Raw genomic sequence first — 18130 nt, forward strand, 5'->3', positions numbered from 1 at the left:
AAATTGATAAAAAGTGATAGTAAAGATTTATATCCCTAAGTCTTTAGGGATTTATAACCCTTTAGTCTATGAACAGACAAATCCCATACTGAATGCTGCTAAAAATAGATCAGATACATGCGTGTGCTTGCCTTGCACAGACAGTGCAGCGCTGCCATGTTCTACTTCAGAACGCCGGCTTAGTATTGGCTGACGCTGTTCACATGAGCAGCACGACGCATGTGTGTGATGCTGACAAAGGAGCTGGCCAATAATGAGTCGGCATTCTGACATAGAGCACGGAAGCTCTGCACGGTCTATACAATGTAAACAGCATAGGAGACTGACAGGGGAGAGATGAAACAGTTGAATAAAGTCATTATTTTTGTTTCGTTTTTGCGCACAAAAAGCATTTTCGTCACTTTATAACATTAAGGTTGAACCACTGTAGTCACGTTAACTATTTTAACAATGTCTACTACTTTTCTGGACCTTGAATGTGGTAATTACGTTGCTTTCTATGGGGGATAAAAAAACCTCTCGGATTTCATTGAAAATATCTTAATTTGTGTTCCGAAGATGAATGAAGGTCCTGCGGACGTGGAATGACATATCACAAGAAAAACATTTTTTAAACATAATGATGTTTTATTAACATAGTTCGGGAGGAGCAGGTTCAGATAATTAACCTAACCTGGAGAGCATTCAGTTAATCAACTCAACCAACAACAAGAGGTATAAATACAGCAGACTTACCTCTGTTCATTTGACAGTTTATCAGCATCCCTCCTCCACCCCATTTCCTCACTTCTAGTTCTATCTATTTTTACCACAACCGGGGGGAGTACTCTGGGTTTGGGCCAAAATTCCGAGCTCTGAGCCCTCCCCCCAGACAACATGCCAAATACGCATAACTTTTACTCTATTTAATTATATGTAAATATGAACTTGTGAATTCTCTTCGTTAGGATGTTGATATAGCAACTGTTCAAGTGTCATTTGTTTCATTCATAATGTTTATCCTTTAATCCGATATAAAAATTTCATACAGTATTGTGCTTATAACCGGTAGTATAAGCCTATAACCTTCATTGTTATGCTAGTTTGACATGAGGTTAAATGAAATGATTTTGTTTTCTGCTCAAATTTACACTTTTCAAAATAATATATTAATATAAACTTTTCAAAATAATATATTCATTTTAAAATGTAACATTAAAGGATTAGTTCACTTTCAAATGAAAATTACCCCAAGTTTTACTCACTCTCAAGACATCCTAGGTGTATATGACTTTCTTCTTTCTGATGATAGAAATATTAATAAATATCCTGACGCATCCGAGCTTTATAATGGCATTATGCGTTACCAATTGAGTATGAGCTGAAGAATGTGTCTCCATCCATCATAAACATATTACACATGGCTCCGGGGGGGTTAATAAAGGCCTTCTGAAGCGAAGCGATGCGTTTGTGTAAATTTTTTTTCCATATTTAACAAGTTATGAAGTAAAAAATCTAGCTTCCGCCAGACCGCCTTCCGTATTCTTCAAAAAGCTTATGCTGCACGTCCTACACCTTCCCTATTCAACTTACGGAAAAAACAGAACTGGAGTTGCGTCAGTTCCGTAAGTTGAATATCTTGCGTTCCAGCTCATGGTGAAAGAGATGCGAGCTGCATTTTTGCTGTCGCTTAATTTTATCTATCCTCGTGATTCTTTGTCTAATTATACGCCTGAACTGTTTCATTGCGTTAGGTAAGTCACAATCATTCTTATTTTGTGTATATTTGTTACGTATATTAACATGTTTGTATAAATGTTTTGTGGAAGTAATGCTGTAAGTTTAAAGCAGGGGTGTCCAAACTCGGTCCTGGAGGGCCACTGTCGTGCAGAGTTTAGCTCCAGCTTGCCTCAACACACCTGCCTGGAAGTTTTTAGTAATCCTGAAGATGTTGATTAGATGGTTCAGGTGTGTTTAATTAGGGTTAGAGCGAAACTCTGCAGGACAGTGACCCTCCAAGAGTAGGATTGGACACCCCTGGTTTAAAGTTATGAATGTTATGTGAATTTAATGGATGATTTCACTGACATCACTTGCGTGCCAGCTAGTGGTGAGAGAGATGCGAGCCGCATTTTTGCTGTTGCTTAATCTTATCCATCCTCATGATTCTTTGTCTAATTATATGCCTGAACTGTTTAATTGCTTTAGTGTTTTTGGCGAGAACATACTGTTTAGGTGCACCGTGGTCTTTCGTATTCGCGCCATTGAGAGATAGAGCCACGTTGGACTTCACTACGGATGGATTGCATCATCAAAGGACTTTTCGTTGTAAGGAAGAAAACGTTTTTTCTGGAGAGGACTCTGTAGGCTCTCATGCACACACACACAGACTGAACTGAGTCAAATCCATTCCTGTTTCAGTTGGGACTTCTGGATTATTATTATTATTATTTTTTTTTTCTTTTCTTCTAAATTGTAATTGTTGTAGGACACCTTTTATTGTTCAAGGGGGTGAAGTGTGATTAATTGGGAATATATTTTCTTTGCCATATGTGAAAAAAGAGAGAGCTTGCAAGCATATTGCAATACAGTTAAAGTGAAAGAAGAAAGAGAAGTGACAGTGAATACTAATACTATTCATTGAAACTGATTACTGTGCATGTGCCTTATTCAAGCAGTTAGTGACTAAATTGAGATCTGAATTACATGCAAGTGCAGACACATTTCATAAACACATTTTTTTTATTATTTTTTATTCTGTGTTTAGTGTGATTATTATTATTATAAGGGGATATTATAGGTGTTTGGTGATCTCAGACCCAAGTAGATATTTTTCCTTTGATCTAAATTTGATAAACGGGTTACATCATAACGACTGCAATCTTGTATTACTCCTGACCCTGTTTTGATGTAAAGTTGGAGTCGAGGAGCTGATTCCATAGAATCCTATGTTGGGAGTCGGGAGTCAGAGTCAAACCCCTAAAAAACCTGGAATCGAACACCTCTAGGCTCGGGTATGCAGAGCATTCGCAACTTAAAGATAGATCCCACCCGTCCCTACACAGCTCTCTCCAAACCAACTCTAAAACACATGAATGTGCACAGCCAGAGCAGAGTCTGCAAAGCATCACGAGAGACTGCGTTATTACCTCATGTCTCAAAGCACACAACATTACAATAATGAACGTAAACAACTTACAGAGCTCTGCCATCTTGTAATTACGGTTACGACATCGCGTGAAACATACGCTTGTTGTTTTGGTTCGGGAGGAACTGTAAAAGGCTGCTGTTTGTTTGCAATGCTCTTCATAGCCTTACAGAAAACGCTGATGATGTGTGATGTCTGTGCGAGCAGGGTGCACGGAGGTATGGAAATACAGGTGGGTGGGACGTCCTGTCATTGAATTCGGACCGAATGCAATGATTGGACGAACATTTTTTGGTCCTGAGACTTCCACAGAAGATTTATGTACATTTTTTTTTAATATTTAGACCACTTCTATTATTGATTGCTATCAGGATGTGAAGAGAGTTTCAACCAGTAGCCTATAACAAATAGTGTTTATGAAAAACATTGCCTACCCTAGCAATAATGTGCTGCACACCAATGAGCATACATTTGTTTACTAGCGTATTTTTAAGGAAAATATGTGTTAAAGGGACCCGAATGTGTTTTGTAAAAGAACCTGATGCAGTACATCGTTCATGTCACACGTGGGCAGTAAACACAATGCAATCACATGGGGTTATGCTTACAGTGTGAAGGCCAGCAGAATAGTTACAACAGACACGGCACATTGTAAGGATGTGAGCTCAGAAGAAGCCCAGCGAGAGAGAGAGAGAGAGAGAGAAAGAGAGAGAGAGAAAGAGAGATGAGGTAGAACACCTGGAGTTGACTGAATCAGAGTCTTTATTCCCCGACTGCCTGACAGCAATCTGCTGTAGAAGACAGGTGAGTTCTACACTACATACAGAGAGATGCATGTTTCTACACTATACAGCTTTCAGTAATAAAAAATGATAATATGTATACAATAATTTATAAGTGTAAGTGTTTATTTTATCTGCTTATTTCAAAGATGAGAGAATGTACTGTAATTCAGTTTATGAATGTATCAGGGTCACAGATTAAATATTCTGTAGAGCGTCTTCATGTGTTTCAAGTTTGATTCACTGTGAAGAGAGGATATTAAGCATCTGTGGATGCTTTTGTCTCTTTAACTAGGAAAGGTTGTGTTCTAATTAGTATTTTATATCTGATCAGTTTCGCTTCCATATTGGAGATGTTGATATTGCAGCTTGCATCAGCCATACATGCACGACATAGTTGTTCAGAATAGGTTGTGAAAAGCTTGAAGTAACCCGCTATCCTCTGTTGGACTTGTTGACATAGACTGCAGCTCTTTGGTGTTGCCATGAAGTGAGGACACACAGGCAATTTTCTTGCTTGCACACATAAATGCACACACACACCTCCTCAGATCAGTAGGTTTGTGCAGGCGGGCAGTATGGCGACAGAATCTAGTGACTTTTAAATCTTTATTTGGATCATATTTGAGTCAGACTGAAAAGCTGTCTCAGGGTTCAATTTTTAATCTTTTTAAGGGTGTTCTGCTTCTGATAAGTCACCACAGACGACCACAATGTTACGTGTACCCTAGTGAAAAATAAATAAACTAAAATCTATTTGAAATACATTTATTTTATGTTAAGTATACTATTTACATATTTATGTACTTAATGTAAATACCCTGCAATTGTACTTTTGGTATACTAAACTGATATACTTAAAGTCTGCTAAATTGGAACAACTAATTTTGTACTTAATGTACTTTAGTTATCCAGAATAACTAAGGTCCAACTAAAGATATACTTAAGTATATTTGATTGTGCTAAAGTGGAACTATTGCAAGTATACTTTAGATACACTTCAAATATCTTGCATTTAAAGACTGATATTATAAAGTCATCATACCATCCTTACTAATATTGATATTAAAACACATTTTAAGCTTAATATTAAGAAATGTGTACTGTGCACTAAAGAAGTACTCCAAATAAAGTTTAACTATAATATTTATATCAGTAAGTCTCAATTGATGTCAGTAAATATGTTAATGGATTTGTAGTATATACTTAGTATGAAATAAATGTATTTTAAATTCATTGTGGTATAGGTTATTTTCACTAGAGTAGAGAGACTTTTCTGACTAAAATTTACAATTATCCTCAACCAAAAGGAGGTCAGAGGTCAGCACAACAGCATCTGTGATTGTTTTGAAAATGAAAATCATGTAGGCTACAAAGTATTTTAGTAAATAGCTAAAACCACATAGAATCCCCAAGGCTTTAATATCAACTACATAATCTACAGCTCAGGTTTTGTATTATAGTTCAGTCAGTATGTGTGTATGCAGTAGTATTTTAGTAGTGAGTAGTATTTTACGGTTTGGTCAGTGTGACATGTAAACTGTCTAGATGAAAATCCACACCTGTAGAAGAAGAATGGAGAGAGGATGTGAGATTAGGATGATTATAAAAGGGAGCGAAAAGAATGAAACTGACAGAGAGAGAGTGCAGGAGGATAATGTGATCTCACCCTCTGAGTCCTCTCACAGGTGAAGAATAACATTTGATGATATTAAAGAAAAGGATATTGGTTGTAAGGCAGGGTAGAGATCACTCTTCCTTTTTTCTTCTCTTTATCACACAAAAACACATGTGCAGGTATTACAAGCACTTCTATGCCATGGAGAGGGATTGTAATATAACCTAACATTTTTGGATGGTCACACATTAAAATGATCTGGAAACTTATTTAGGCATTTATAGTTTTTTTTTTCTTTTTTTTTTCTGTTTTTCAAATACCTGTAGTATTCAAACTTAAACTGTGAAAGTCTATTATAATATACTTCATTTCAAAAACTGATAATCCATCCAAAGAGCAAAATAATCACTCAATAATCAAAGCATTTCAATGTTTACTGAGTGAAAATGATTGTATCAACCAAGGTAAACATCTCAGAATATTTCTATAGCATTATTTCCAATCAAACTGTTTGCTAATAGTGTGAACATATTTAATTGTTTGTGGTGGAAACACCCACACATTTGACCATAACAAACTGATTTTTGACTCATCTCTGTGTTTGCCAAGTTGCAGATATGTTTGGTGATGAGAGAATTCTAATATTATAATATAATTAAATGAGACACACTGATTACAACAGGAAGTCCAAAATTATCTCATTATCTCTATCCTCTGAATGAGAGAGCTAGATAGAGAGAGACTCACAAAGAGAGATAAAAGAAGACAGAGCCACAACTACAGCCAAGCATGAAAATGTAATTTGTTGCGCAAATAAAGGATGGTTATGCTCATTGTTACAAATCTATTCAAAAGCTAAGAATGCCTCTCCACCTTAAACTAAGCTATTCTGAGTTTAGCTGGTATATAGTGAGCAAAGCTAATGGCTTTTTCACATGATTTAAATCTAGGCAACACAATCAGTCTCTTTGTCATCTTGTTTTGATTTTCACGCCGGCGCCCACATAATGATATGTCACGCAAATTGTAATGATCAACTGTGCCGCTTTCATCAGTTACTCACTCTCATGTTGTTCCAAACCTGTATGATTTTCTCTTTCATTGAACACTAAAGATGCTGCTCTTTTCAATGAACATCCTGCCTAATGCTGCTGAAATGACCATAAATATGAATTATCGTAAAAAAAGATCATTTTGATACCTGAGTTTCCAAGTTGGGATGGGCCGTAAATTTTTACCATTGCTGTAGTGATCGTTAAAGGATTAGTTCACTTTCAAATTAAAATAACTTACTCACCCTCATGTCATCCAAGATGTTTATGTCTTTCTTTCTTCAGTCGAAAAGAAATTAAGGTTTTTGATGAAAACATTCCAGGATTATTCTCCTTATAGTGGACTTCAACAAACCCCAAAAGGTTGAAGGTCAAAATTACAGTTTCAGTGCAGCTTCAAAGGGCTTTAAACGATACGAGGAATAAGGGTCATATGTAGCGAAACGATCGGTCATTTTCTAAAAAAAAAAAATAAATAAAAAATTGTTTATGCTTTAAAAAAACAAATGCTCACCTTGCAAGTGCTTCCGCCAGACCGCCTTCTGTATTCTTCAAAAAGCTTACGCTGTAGGTCCTACACCTTCCCTATTCAACTTAGGGAACGAACGTGGAGCCAGTTCCGTTTTTCCGTAATTTGAATACGGAAGGTGTTCTCGCGGAGGCTAGATATTTGATTTCATAATTTGTTTAAATATGGATAATTTTTTATACAAACGCATTGCTTTGCTTCAGAAGGCCCTTATTAAACCCCCAGAGCCATGTGGAGTACACATTTATGATGGATGGATGTGGATGGATGCTTTTTCCTCACCTTATACTCGTGGGTCTCGTTCACTGCCATTATAAAGCTCAGATGTGTCAGGATATTTATTAATATTTCTTTGAATATGTTCATCAGAAAGAAGAAAGTCATATACACTTGAGGGTGAGTAAAGCTTGGGCTAATTTTCATTTGAAAGTGAACTAATCCTTTAAGTTTTAATCGTCTTTTCCACAACATCTATATTGCTTTCTCTCGCAATACATATGCAAGAGAATGGGACAGTGGGACACTACAGAAATAGGCAAGAATAAACCTGCTGTCCTCTGTGATTCTTTTTTTCTCTGACAAACTGATTCCACTGAAGAAATAAAGTCATGAGAGTGAGTTAATGATAGATTTTTCATTTTTAGGTTAACTATCCCTTTAAGAATTTAGATTGGTGATGGATGGAATGTGAGGAGCTTTTCAGACACCGCTAAAAGTAAATGATGAACAGTGGCTTCAGTGAGCTCTATGTGTGTTAGTGTGTGTGTATTCAGAGCATCTATAGATTATCCATATAGAACACCCAGATCAATGTGAGACCGGTCTGCAAGCCTGCTACCCAAGAAACACACAAATAACACACTACAGTCTCCAATACACTCTGTGGATACTTTGCTGAAATGGTCTGATTGTGTTCTCATTATGAGCCATTGCAGGTCCCGATCAATGGCCACCCCCCAAAGGAACATCTATAATTGGATGCACTGCAAATCCCTCAGCAGGGTCACAGTATCATTCCTCCCACACACTTCTCTTTTATCTCTTTCCCATTATTACCAACTACAGAAAAAGTCAAATAACAGAGTTCGTCTTTTTTATTTTTAATCAAAGGTGTAAACCTAGCTCTCTCTTACACATAAATATAAAGGTCTCTCATGTTTTATGTTCTCAGAAGAACTCATAATAGCGCTCTGCAAGAGTCACTGTTTGGGTTTAAGTAAAACCCTTGTCTTAAAATCACCTTTTAACATTCTTACACAAGCACCTAGTTTCACAGACAAGGCTTAAGCCTAGTCCCAGACTAAAATGCATATTTGAGCTGAAAGTAACTTGCACTGACATATCTTAAGGTGTCACTGCCATTGTATTGTCTCAAGATGCACACTAGTAATGTTTTTCTGTAAGGCACATTTATAAAAGTTACTTTAAATGTCCTACTTGAACTAAGTTCTAATCCTGGCTTAATCTAAGCCCTGTCTGTGAAACCAGGCCTTTATGTCCTCATTATTTCTGAAATAACCGTTATAGTCTCTATAGTATCATAGCTGTTGAAATGCATGCATAGAGTGCCCTAGGGGTGTGAACATCTAATTTAGATGCACCTCTTTGTTATTTTCAGACTCCCAAGATGCTTTGCTGTCTGGAGCTATCCTGAGGTGGCCAATGCCTTCGGCTCTCTTTGACGTGCCGTGGTGGCAGGCGCTCTTAAACTCCACCCTCACCCTCAATCAAAGCAACAGTAGTTTGTTCCTGCTTGACGTCCCCTGCTGGCAATCAAGCGCCATGACACTTACATTAGTGTTATGCTACTGCCTGGTGCTTCTTTTGGGCTTGCTTGGTAACATCCTCCTCATTTGCATTATTATGCACCAGCGGGACCCTCCTAATGTCACTAGCATCCTCATTGCCAACCTTTCAGTTTCTGACATCCTGGTGAGTGTGTTCTGCCTTCCCTTCACTGTGGTTTACACTCTTATGGATCACTGGATCTTCGGTGCACTGCTATGTCGCCTAATGCCATTTGTACAGTGCGTGTCGGTGACAGTTTCAGTTCTGTCTCTGGTTTTGATCGCACTTGAAAGGCACCAGCTCATCCTGCATCCATCAGGCTGGAAGCCGAGCGTCCCACAGGCGTACATAGCTGTCTTGATTGTGTGGCTGTTGGCCTGTGTAACATCATTACCTTTCCTGGCATTCCACTTGCTCAGCAGCGAGCCATACAGTCTGCTTCCTGCGCCGCTTAGCCAGCTACAGGCGTGTCTGGAAGTCTGGCCTTCTCAGCAGCACAAACTAGTCTACACCACAAGCCTGTTACTATTCCAGTACTGCTGCCCGCTGCTCATCATGCTTCTCTGCTACCTTCGCATCTTCCTGCGGCTGCGACGCAGACAACGCATGCTGGAGCGCCAGTGCAGCCGCAATCGAGAAGACGAACATAGGCGTGTGATACACAGCAAACGCATAAATGTTATGCTTGCCACTTTGGTGGCTGCATTTGCTGTGTGCTGGCTCCCATTAAATGCTTTTAATGTGGTGGCGGACTGGCACCAGGAGGCGTTGCCTGTGTGTTACCACAATCTGCTGTTTTCACTCTGCCATCTGCTGGCCATGAGTTCCACCTGCATCAACCCCATCATCTATGGCTTCCTCAACAGCAACTTCCGCAAGGATGTGGCCTCTGTGGTGCTACACTGCCATTTTCAGCCAATCGAAGACAACTATGAACACTTTCCAATGTCCACCATGAACACTGATGTGTCACGGACATCTTTTAGACTCAGAAACAATTCTGTGTAATTGGGCTTATTGCTCCAGTGACAGATGCCAGCCCTATATATACATATACATATATATATATATATATATATGTGTGTGTGCAAATACGATTGAATGGTGTGGATTCTGATTGGTCCAAGGAAGGAAGTCATAACTAGAACCCATTTGATTTCTCAGGATTGAATCCTTTTAATCTCCTTGTTGTAATATTGAGGTATGTAATGCACACTGATTATATTTTAGATTTTACTCTGCTAAATCTAGTAGACTAAGGGAAAAGCAGCAGATGTTTTCTAAGCTATGTAGCTTTTTTTCAACTCAAACACAATGAAAGCTCAAGGAATTTATTAGTTGAAGGCAACACTTGCATTTGAAACATTATCTCTTCTTCCTTGAGGCACAGAGCTAAGTTTGGAGGTACTGCCAGTGTACAAATGCCTGGAAATTGCAGCTAGCTAAGCCCTAATGTTAAACCTAATGCCTAGCGTAATAGAAGCTAAAACCCCCAATAAATCTGAATATACCTGTCAGCTTATATTGTCAAGCTGCAGCCTAAAAGGAGAAAACTGACAATATCCACCGGACAAACAAAACTGGGCTGGAGTTTTTCATTCTGCTGGGGCTTATTTTTGTGACTCATCCTTCCAAACAAGCGCACACACAAAACCAACACAAAGCAGCATTTTTTTTTATAAGATACATTGTCTAAAATGTACTATCAAATATGTAGTTTTTCAGAAAATGTTAACTAATATTGTACAACATTTAAACTAAAAAAGAGCATTAAATGGAATTGGAGAAAGAGATGTAAAAGTCATCTTCATAAGCATATGTGTTTTCTTGTGAAATACACAAAATTAATATCTGTTCAGAATAGACCCTTTTCACATTTCCGGGTTTCTCAGAAGACACCCTCACAGCAGCGTTAACTAGTTTTTTGTAATTTGATGCAAAGGTATAATACTAAGTATAGTGTTATAAATGTACATATGTTTTTTTAAAAATGAAAATATAAAAAACTTTGCAGGATTTACGATATTGATGACCATTAAAACGCTTCATCACAGTCTATGAAAAGGGTCTATGTTGATCTGGTGTCAGGCCCTATACAGTTGAGCTCAAAAGTACATAAGAGAAAAAGTACATACCCCTTGCAGAATCTACAAAAATGTTAATCATTTTAACAAAATAAGAAGGATCATGAAAATTGCATGTTATTTTTTTATTTACTTTTATTTTTTATTTACTACTTAATAAATTGTTTACATAAAGTCCACAAGACAAAAAAATAGCAGAATTTATAAAAATGACCCCATTCAAAAGTTTATATACCCTTGATTCTTAATACTGTGTGTCATTACCTGGATAATCCACGACTGTTTTTTTGTTTTGTGATGGTTGTTCATGATTCCCTTGTTTGTTCTGAGCAGTTAAACTGAGCTCTGTTCTTCAGAAAAATCCTCCAGGTCCTGCAGATTCTTCAGTTTTCCAGCATCTTCTGCATATTTGAACCCTTTCCAGCAGTGACTGAATGATTCTGAGATCCATCGTTTCACACTGAGGACGACTGAGGGACTCAGACAAAACTATTACAAAAGCTGCAAACATTCACTGATGCTTCAGAAGGAAACATGATGCATTAAGAGTCAGGGGTGAAAACTTTTGAACAAGAAGTTGATGTGCAAGTTTTTTTTATTTTGTTTAAAGAACATATTTTTTCATTTAGTTCTGCCCTTTTGAAGCTACAAAAGATACTTACATGTTTCCCAGAAGACAAAAAAAGTACAATTTATTCTGTTCATCCAATTCAAAAAGTTTACATCCCCGACTCTTAATGCGTCGTGTTTCATTCTGGAGCATCAGTGAATGTTTGAACCTTGTTTAATACTTGTGTTTGAGTCCCTCAGTTGTCCTCAGTGTGAAAAGACGGATCTCAGAATCATACAGTCACTGCTGGAAAGGGTTCAAATATGCAGAAGATGCTGGAAAAGCAGGACCTGGAGCTCAGTTTAACTGCTCAGAACAAACAAGGGACTCATGAACAACATCACAAAAAAAAACAACAAAAAAAAAACAGTCGTGGATCATCCAGGTAACCACACAGTATTAAGAATCAAGGGTATGTAAACTTTTCAAATTCAGCAATTTTTTTGTCTTGTGGACTTTATGTAAACAACTGTTATGTGAAATAGTTTATTCAGGACAGTACTAAATAAAAAATAACATGCAATTTTCATGATCCTTCTTATTTTGTTAAAATGATTCACATTTTTTCTAGATTCTGCAAGGGGTATGTAAACTTTTGAGCTCAACTGTAGCTCATCTGTCTGTCACATAAAGACATGATTGATGAGAGTAATAATTTTGTATGATAAAGGGGCTCTGGTAAAATACATCAGTTTATTTTCAAGTGCATTCCCAATAGATCCACATCTCAAGATTACACCCATTACATGACATGGACAGTTGTAACTTAATCATCTAGGACTGAGTGCTTGTAACCTTGCCAGGCAGAACATCCTTGTCAGTCCCTGGGAAAGGTCGCCGTGATTTTGCCAAGTAAGACATGTTCCTGGATCAGCGTCTTTTGTTGATCCTGGAACAACAATCCTGTCCAAAAACATAGTTCTAACCCCATCCCCACCCCTAAACCTAACCCTACCCATAACTTATCCCTAAAATCAGAGGGAAATGATAGGTGAATAACACTGACGTAGAAGCACCTACCCCTGGTTGTAAGCCTAAACTTGACATTAACTGTAAAGCCATCCCTCAAATCTGATTGTTTGATTGGAATGTTGTTCCAGGATAAACAAGGATGTTGATCCAGAAACATGTTTTATTTGGTAAAATCAGATTATCCAAGCAGGTCTCATATTTGAATGCATTCAGCAGCAAGATTGTAACTGCTCAAACTTCTCTAGACAATTTTTAATGCCTGAACTGAATGTGACTGTGTCTTATTTTAGTGTTGTATATTTTCAGGTTTTGTGAAACATTATAAATGTTTACTCTTCTGTTCTGTATCTGTGTAATGTCATATCCATGGGTGGAACATCAATAAATCTCTTTTATGGGCAATTGGGGTGATACCAAATGTTGTAAAATAGAAAAGCAGAGATTTAGAGGGAGAAGTAAAGAGAGAAGAGAGGATAGATGAGTTTAATATGAATTTTCCTGGAACGGTACAATTGGCTTATGCTATAAGGTTCTCACTTGTGCATCTGTTTGCCTGTATTTCTTCACTATACTTATAATTGTTTTGATGCTATTTATTATTTGTAAATGTGATAGAAAGTCAGCACATAAATAGGTTAAAATGATTGGCTATTGCAATGTATTTTTAAGTTTATATTAGATCTGATGTCATGCATGCCTTGATGTTGTTTTAGCACTTTATCTAATGGCCAGGAATTATACTTTCATTTATTTTTATAGTAAGATTTAAGTCAGCAAGTTTTTAAATCAGCCATGCATGCACACTACTTCAAAAAGCAATTTTTTTTTTTTTTTTTTTGGCAGCAAAATAAGGTGTAGGCTGTGTACAATTTATAGGGATGGATAATATTTCTGAGAATTCACAAACTAAACATCAGCAATTGTAATCTTCACATGGACTATTTCAACCACTGTCATGAATGTTTGTAAAACATTTTTCATTCCTCTTGAAAACTGTTCTAGGTGCTTAAATTGATTTTCACTAGTTTTCAGTTGTTTGGAGTTTGACTTTCATAGTAGTCTGACATTTTACATGGTGTGATTAACTGTTCAATTTTAAAACGTATTTGTTTTAAACAAAAAATATTCAAATATTCATCATATTCATCATTAAACCTTGGCCCTTTCACCCCCTTCCCTCATCGGGAATAAAGTAAACTCAGCCTAAAATCAGCCTAGCTTACTGTGTCCTCTTCTATAGAGTGTAACAGTGCCCGTCCACCTTTTTAGCAGTGTTGGTTCCGGAAGTATTTTTTTCCATTCATTTCCCCCAAAGGGATTTCAAAAACATCTTTGTTAAAGCAATTTAAGCCATAAACCAAACCAACCAGCTACAAGGTTAATCATAACATTATAAACTTTGATTCGAAGCAAAAAAGGAAAATACAAAAATACAAAGGTACAAGCCTGTGTACTTAACGGCTTTAGTGACAGAAAGAACTACAATCTGCATAAATTAAAAACAATAGATAAATAAATAGAGAAATCTAAAAACTAATATATAATAAAACAATTTTTTAAATATACATTCAAATATTTAAGTATTTTGAGAGCTTAGGGAGACCAATTCGATTACATCATTTGCAGCGCTTCATGGGAGTGGGCAGAGCTAACAGAATCTTTTTATGTATAGTCTCTCTGATTGGTCTAATTTTCTGTACAGCATCATGGGTAATGTAGTTTTTCATTTGTTGTAGCATTGTGTAGGAAAACAGCACTGTAGAATCAGCTGTGGGGAGAATTTTGCGCTGAACTGGATTGGGGGAAAACATTGCGCATGCATGTCATGTGCCTATCTGCCAATGGGAGGAAGCCACACCCTATTTTGGAGTTCCCACCCCCATTTGGAGATCTCCAGGCTGCAGTTATACCCTTCTCACACTTAGCGCTGTCGCTTGAACTGAGGCACCTATACAATGATCTGTTACACCACATCAAAAAAGTGTCAAAATGGCATTGTTTGAATTTCATGATAAAATGGTCAGAATTTTAAAGATGACACTTTGTTTCTTATCGAAAGTAACAAAACACAGAGCTTATTGCGATTATTGGTTGTTAATTCTGGTTAAAAGTAGTTAGACTACAATGTATTACCGCACACGCATCCCCTGAACTGGAGTGTGGATCGCATGTGACTGACTGTATCATCTGACTGTATGTACCGCACCGTGACGGTTTAGGACGAGTATGTATGTTACACCCCTAATAACATTACATAAATTAATATGGTTGCTGTGTTCGTTTTGTTGTTCGGCCAATCATTTACTAAGCGGAAACTTTAAAGTGCCCCTTTTATGCTATTTTAAAGGTTCCTAATTTTGTTTTGGAGGTCTCCTACAACAGGTTTAAATGCATCAAAGGTCAAAAAACACCTTCATTTTATGAATATACATTGCACATCATCTCATTTCTCAAAGACTCTAAAATGACTCATCCAAAGATTCAAGAGATAGATAGTTCACCCAAAAATGAATATTCTGTCATCATTTACTCACCCTCAAATTGTTCCAAACCTTTATGAATTTCTTTCTCCTGCTGAACACAAAAGAAGATATTTTGAAGAATGTCATTAACCAAACAGTTGATGGGCCTCAATGACTTCCATAGTATTATTTTCCATACTATGGAAGTCAATGGGGTGTAAATGACTGATGTAACATTAAAGTTTGTAAAACAAATCTTGCTGCAATCCTTTATCAATACTCAAAATAGTAAGAAGAATATGCATTAATCTACACAATTTTAGTTCACTTAAAAAAAAAAAAAAGAACCTGAACAAACAGACAAAGGTTTACTTTCACAAGCCATCATGTATTTGTTCTTAAGTGAGAACGAGAAGTTTGACACTTACAGGCTTCCGGGTGGTACGTTGGACGATAACGGTATTAATTATTTTTCTTAAATATCACAATTATCGCCAATACCAGTATATTGCGACACCTCTAATAACGATATTTCATTTTTTTAAACATCAAGATTTTTGGCAATAATATCAATATATTGCGACATCTATAATAAACGCGATAAAGCTTAGAGCGGTACGTCGACCGCCCGCAGAGTCAAGTCAGCATTCAATGCATCCTCAATATCAAGAACATCCGGGTATTTTCATGCGTACTCTGTACTTGCTTTTTTGAGTATTCGACAGTTAATGCTGACGTAGAGCGAGAACACAAGTGCTGCATCCGAAAACTTAGGCAGCTGACTTGTTGACTTTGCAGGCAGTATTTACGCACGAACTAAGGCACCTCACGAAACTGATTTCAGACAGATTTCTGAGGCAGCGTAACAGTTTAATGATCTACAGCAAAATAGCGCGAACTTTGGTGATGACTAAACGAATATTTAAGTAACTCTCGCTAGAAATGACATCAAAAGTGGTAAACAATGGTCAAAAACATACATTTACACACAAACTGACCATCAACTGCAACTTTTAGACGCCATCTTTATTTTTTAGCTCAACTGTCGCAGCGAAGACAGCATTTTTCAGTTTTCGAATGCAGCCAAGGACACAAGATTGCTGAAGAACGAATATTGAGAAAAGACCAGTAATAGCTTCAGTTAGCTGGAGACCTACAGCTTCACTAGGTGTATACAATATAAAACACAAAACTACGTATTTTGAACACCTGTTAGAAAATATATACATCAATAATTATTCATACTTACAGGCTGTGAATATGAGGAGCAAGCTGGTCCAAATAAAGTGATTACTGACCCATCTTTAACGGATTAGCGTTTTGCAAATCCCGCGTTGACTTCGCAGAAACTTGAGAAGCAATGGTCAAACGGTTATATACAGCTATTGTATCACTGTGATAATTTTAACCATTGACTCTTCACATCCTCATCCTTTGGAAGTGTATACAAAGAGAATATGCTTTTGCATCTAAGAAAACGTCTTCTGGACATGTACACAACACGAACCAGCTGCAGCGTTTGAGGGCGCGTCATAGTAGACGTTGTTCCCCTGCAGCCAATGAAGACCATAGGTTGGCAATTATGCAAATTTCTTACATTTTTTTTAAGTATGAATGTTACGGAAGTGAGACGGGAATTACTGATTGTTTCGGCAGTTCAGAATCGATTCTTTCTTTTGGGACAATAACTTTATCGAGCACTTTGATCTTTAAAACTTTGCAGACCTTTTACATTCACAAACAGCTGTAGGCTACACTGCATAAAAGCGAATATCTGAAAAAGCATAATAGGGGCACTTTAAATAATAGAATAATAATATTTAGAATAATAACAACAGTTCATGATTACAGCTCTAAATTCCCCCGGACTGCTTCATGAGACTATGTTAATAAATAAAACAAAAGAAATAAAGGTGGTGAAACTGTTGTGTTTGACAGGATTAAGTGAACATGATGCGACTAGGCTAGTGAATTTCCGTTAAGTAGGCTACTCCATTTAGTAAAAACACATACATGTAATATATTCGTTTCTGTATCATTGTACTTTTTTAAAGAAAACTTTAAATAACTTTAATTAGAGCTTTACAAAACACCCAAACACTCGCATGAAAACTCTTTAAGCTCGACCGGCTCAGCTCTGCCTCCCCCTTCTGTTCACCAGAGGAACAGCAGGAAATTTTGATCTGTTTAACAAGATGCTGTGCGAACACACCGCTGCGCTTACTCAACTAAACAGTAAACCTGTGTCAAAATGAATGGAGAATATTTCGTGTTTTTCCGTGGATACTCGACCATTTCCGTTGGTGCTCGAGCTCGACCCACGCCTATGGTCAGGATTTATAGCTAAAGTCTATAATAACATAATAAAGTCAAATGGCTTATCTAGCTTAATGTTTGAAAAAATGTGGCTTTCATTCACATTGTCAGGCATTACTCTTGAATCAGTACATTTATCCTAAAGAGGGCGCTATTGCTCAGCTTATACATATAATATAAAATGAATTTAATGTATATTTACTATTATATATAATAGTATATATGAGTAAATATAGATTAATTGCAAATTAATTTAATGAATTTATATATATATGCATATACATATATAGTATATATATAAATGTATGTGTATATATATATATATATATATGTGTGTTATATAAGTAAATATATAAATATAACATGCATTTCATGTTGTATTTAATAATAATATCGAACAGTTTATGTGTTTCAATGTATTATTGGCTGGCAATATTGTTTTTGTTTGTGGCAAAGTGCTCAAGAGGGTGTATCAGAGGCCAGCCAGATTATTAATAGCATGGAAGTATTTATAGGTTTGTTTACTGAGTGACCAGACAGTCCATCTAAGTCATATTAAAAATACATAAGGGCATCTCTCTCTCTCTTTCTCTCTCTCTCTCTCTCTCTCTCTCTCTCTCTCTCTCTCTCTCACACACACACACACACACACACACAAACACTCACTCACTTTCTGTCTGTTATTTTTCCACTGCTCCAAATGAAACATGGTAATAGGAATGTCTTGTATGCAACAACATGACAAGGTTATTTTCCTGTACTGCAGGAACTACACACACACACACACACA

General features: G+C 36.9%; 1 protein-coding gene across 1 annotated transcript; it reads left to right on the forward strand.

The window, feature by feature from the left end:
* The first annotated feature begins 7909 nt into the window (after positions 1–7909).
* On the forward strand, positions 7910–13804 carry npy4r (neuropeptide Y receptor Y4). Its single transcript, XM_051869357.1, has one exon. It carries the CDS (start codon positions 8771–8773, stop codon positions 9902–9904), a length of 1134 nt encoding a protein of 377 aa, XP_051725317.1. The 5' UTR covers positions 7910–8770; the 3' UTR covers positions 9905–13804.
* The last annotated feature ends 4326 nt before the right edge of the window (positions 13805–18130 follow it).

This window comes from Ctenopharyngodon idella, chromosome 17, assembly GCF_019924925.1.
Source record: "Ctenopharyngodon idella isolate HZGC_01 chromosome 17, HZGC01, whole genome shotgun sequence".
Classification (NCBI taxonomy): Eukaryota; Metazoa; Chordata; class Actinopteri; order Cypriniformes; family Xenocyprididae; genus Ctenopharyngodon; species Ctenopharyngodon idella.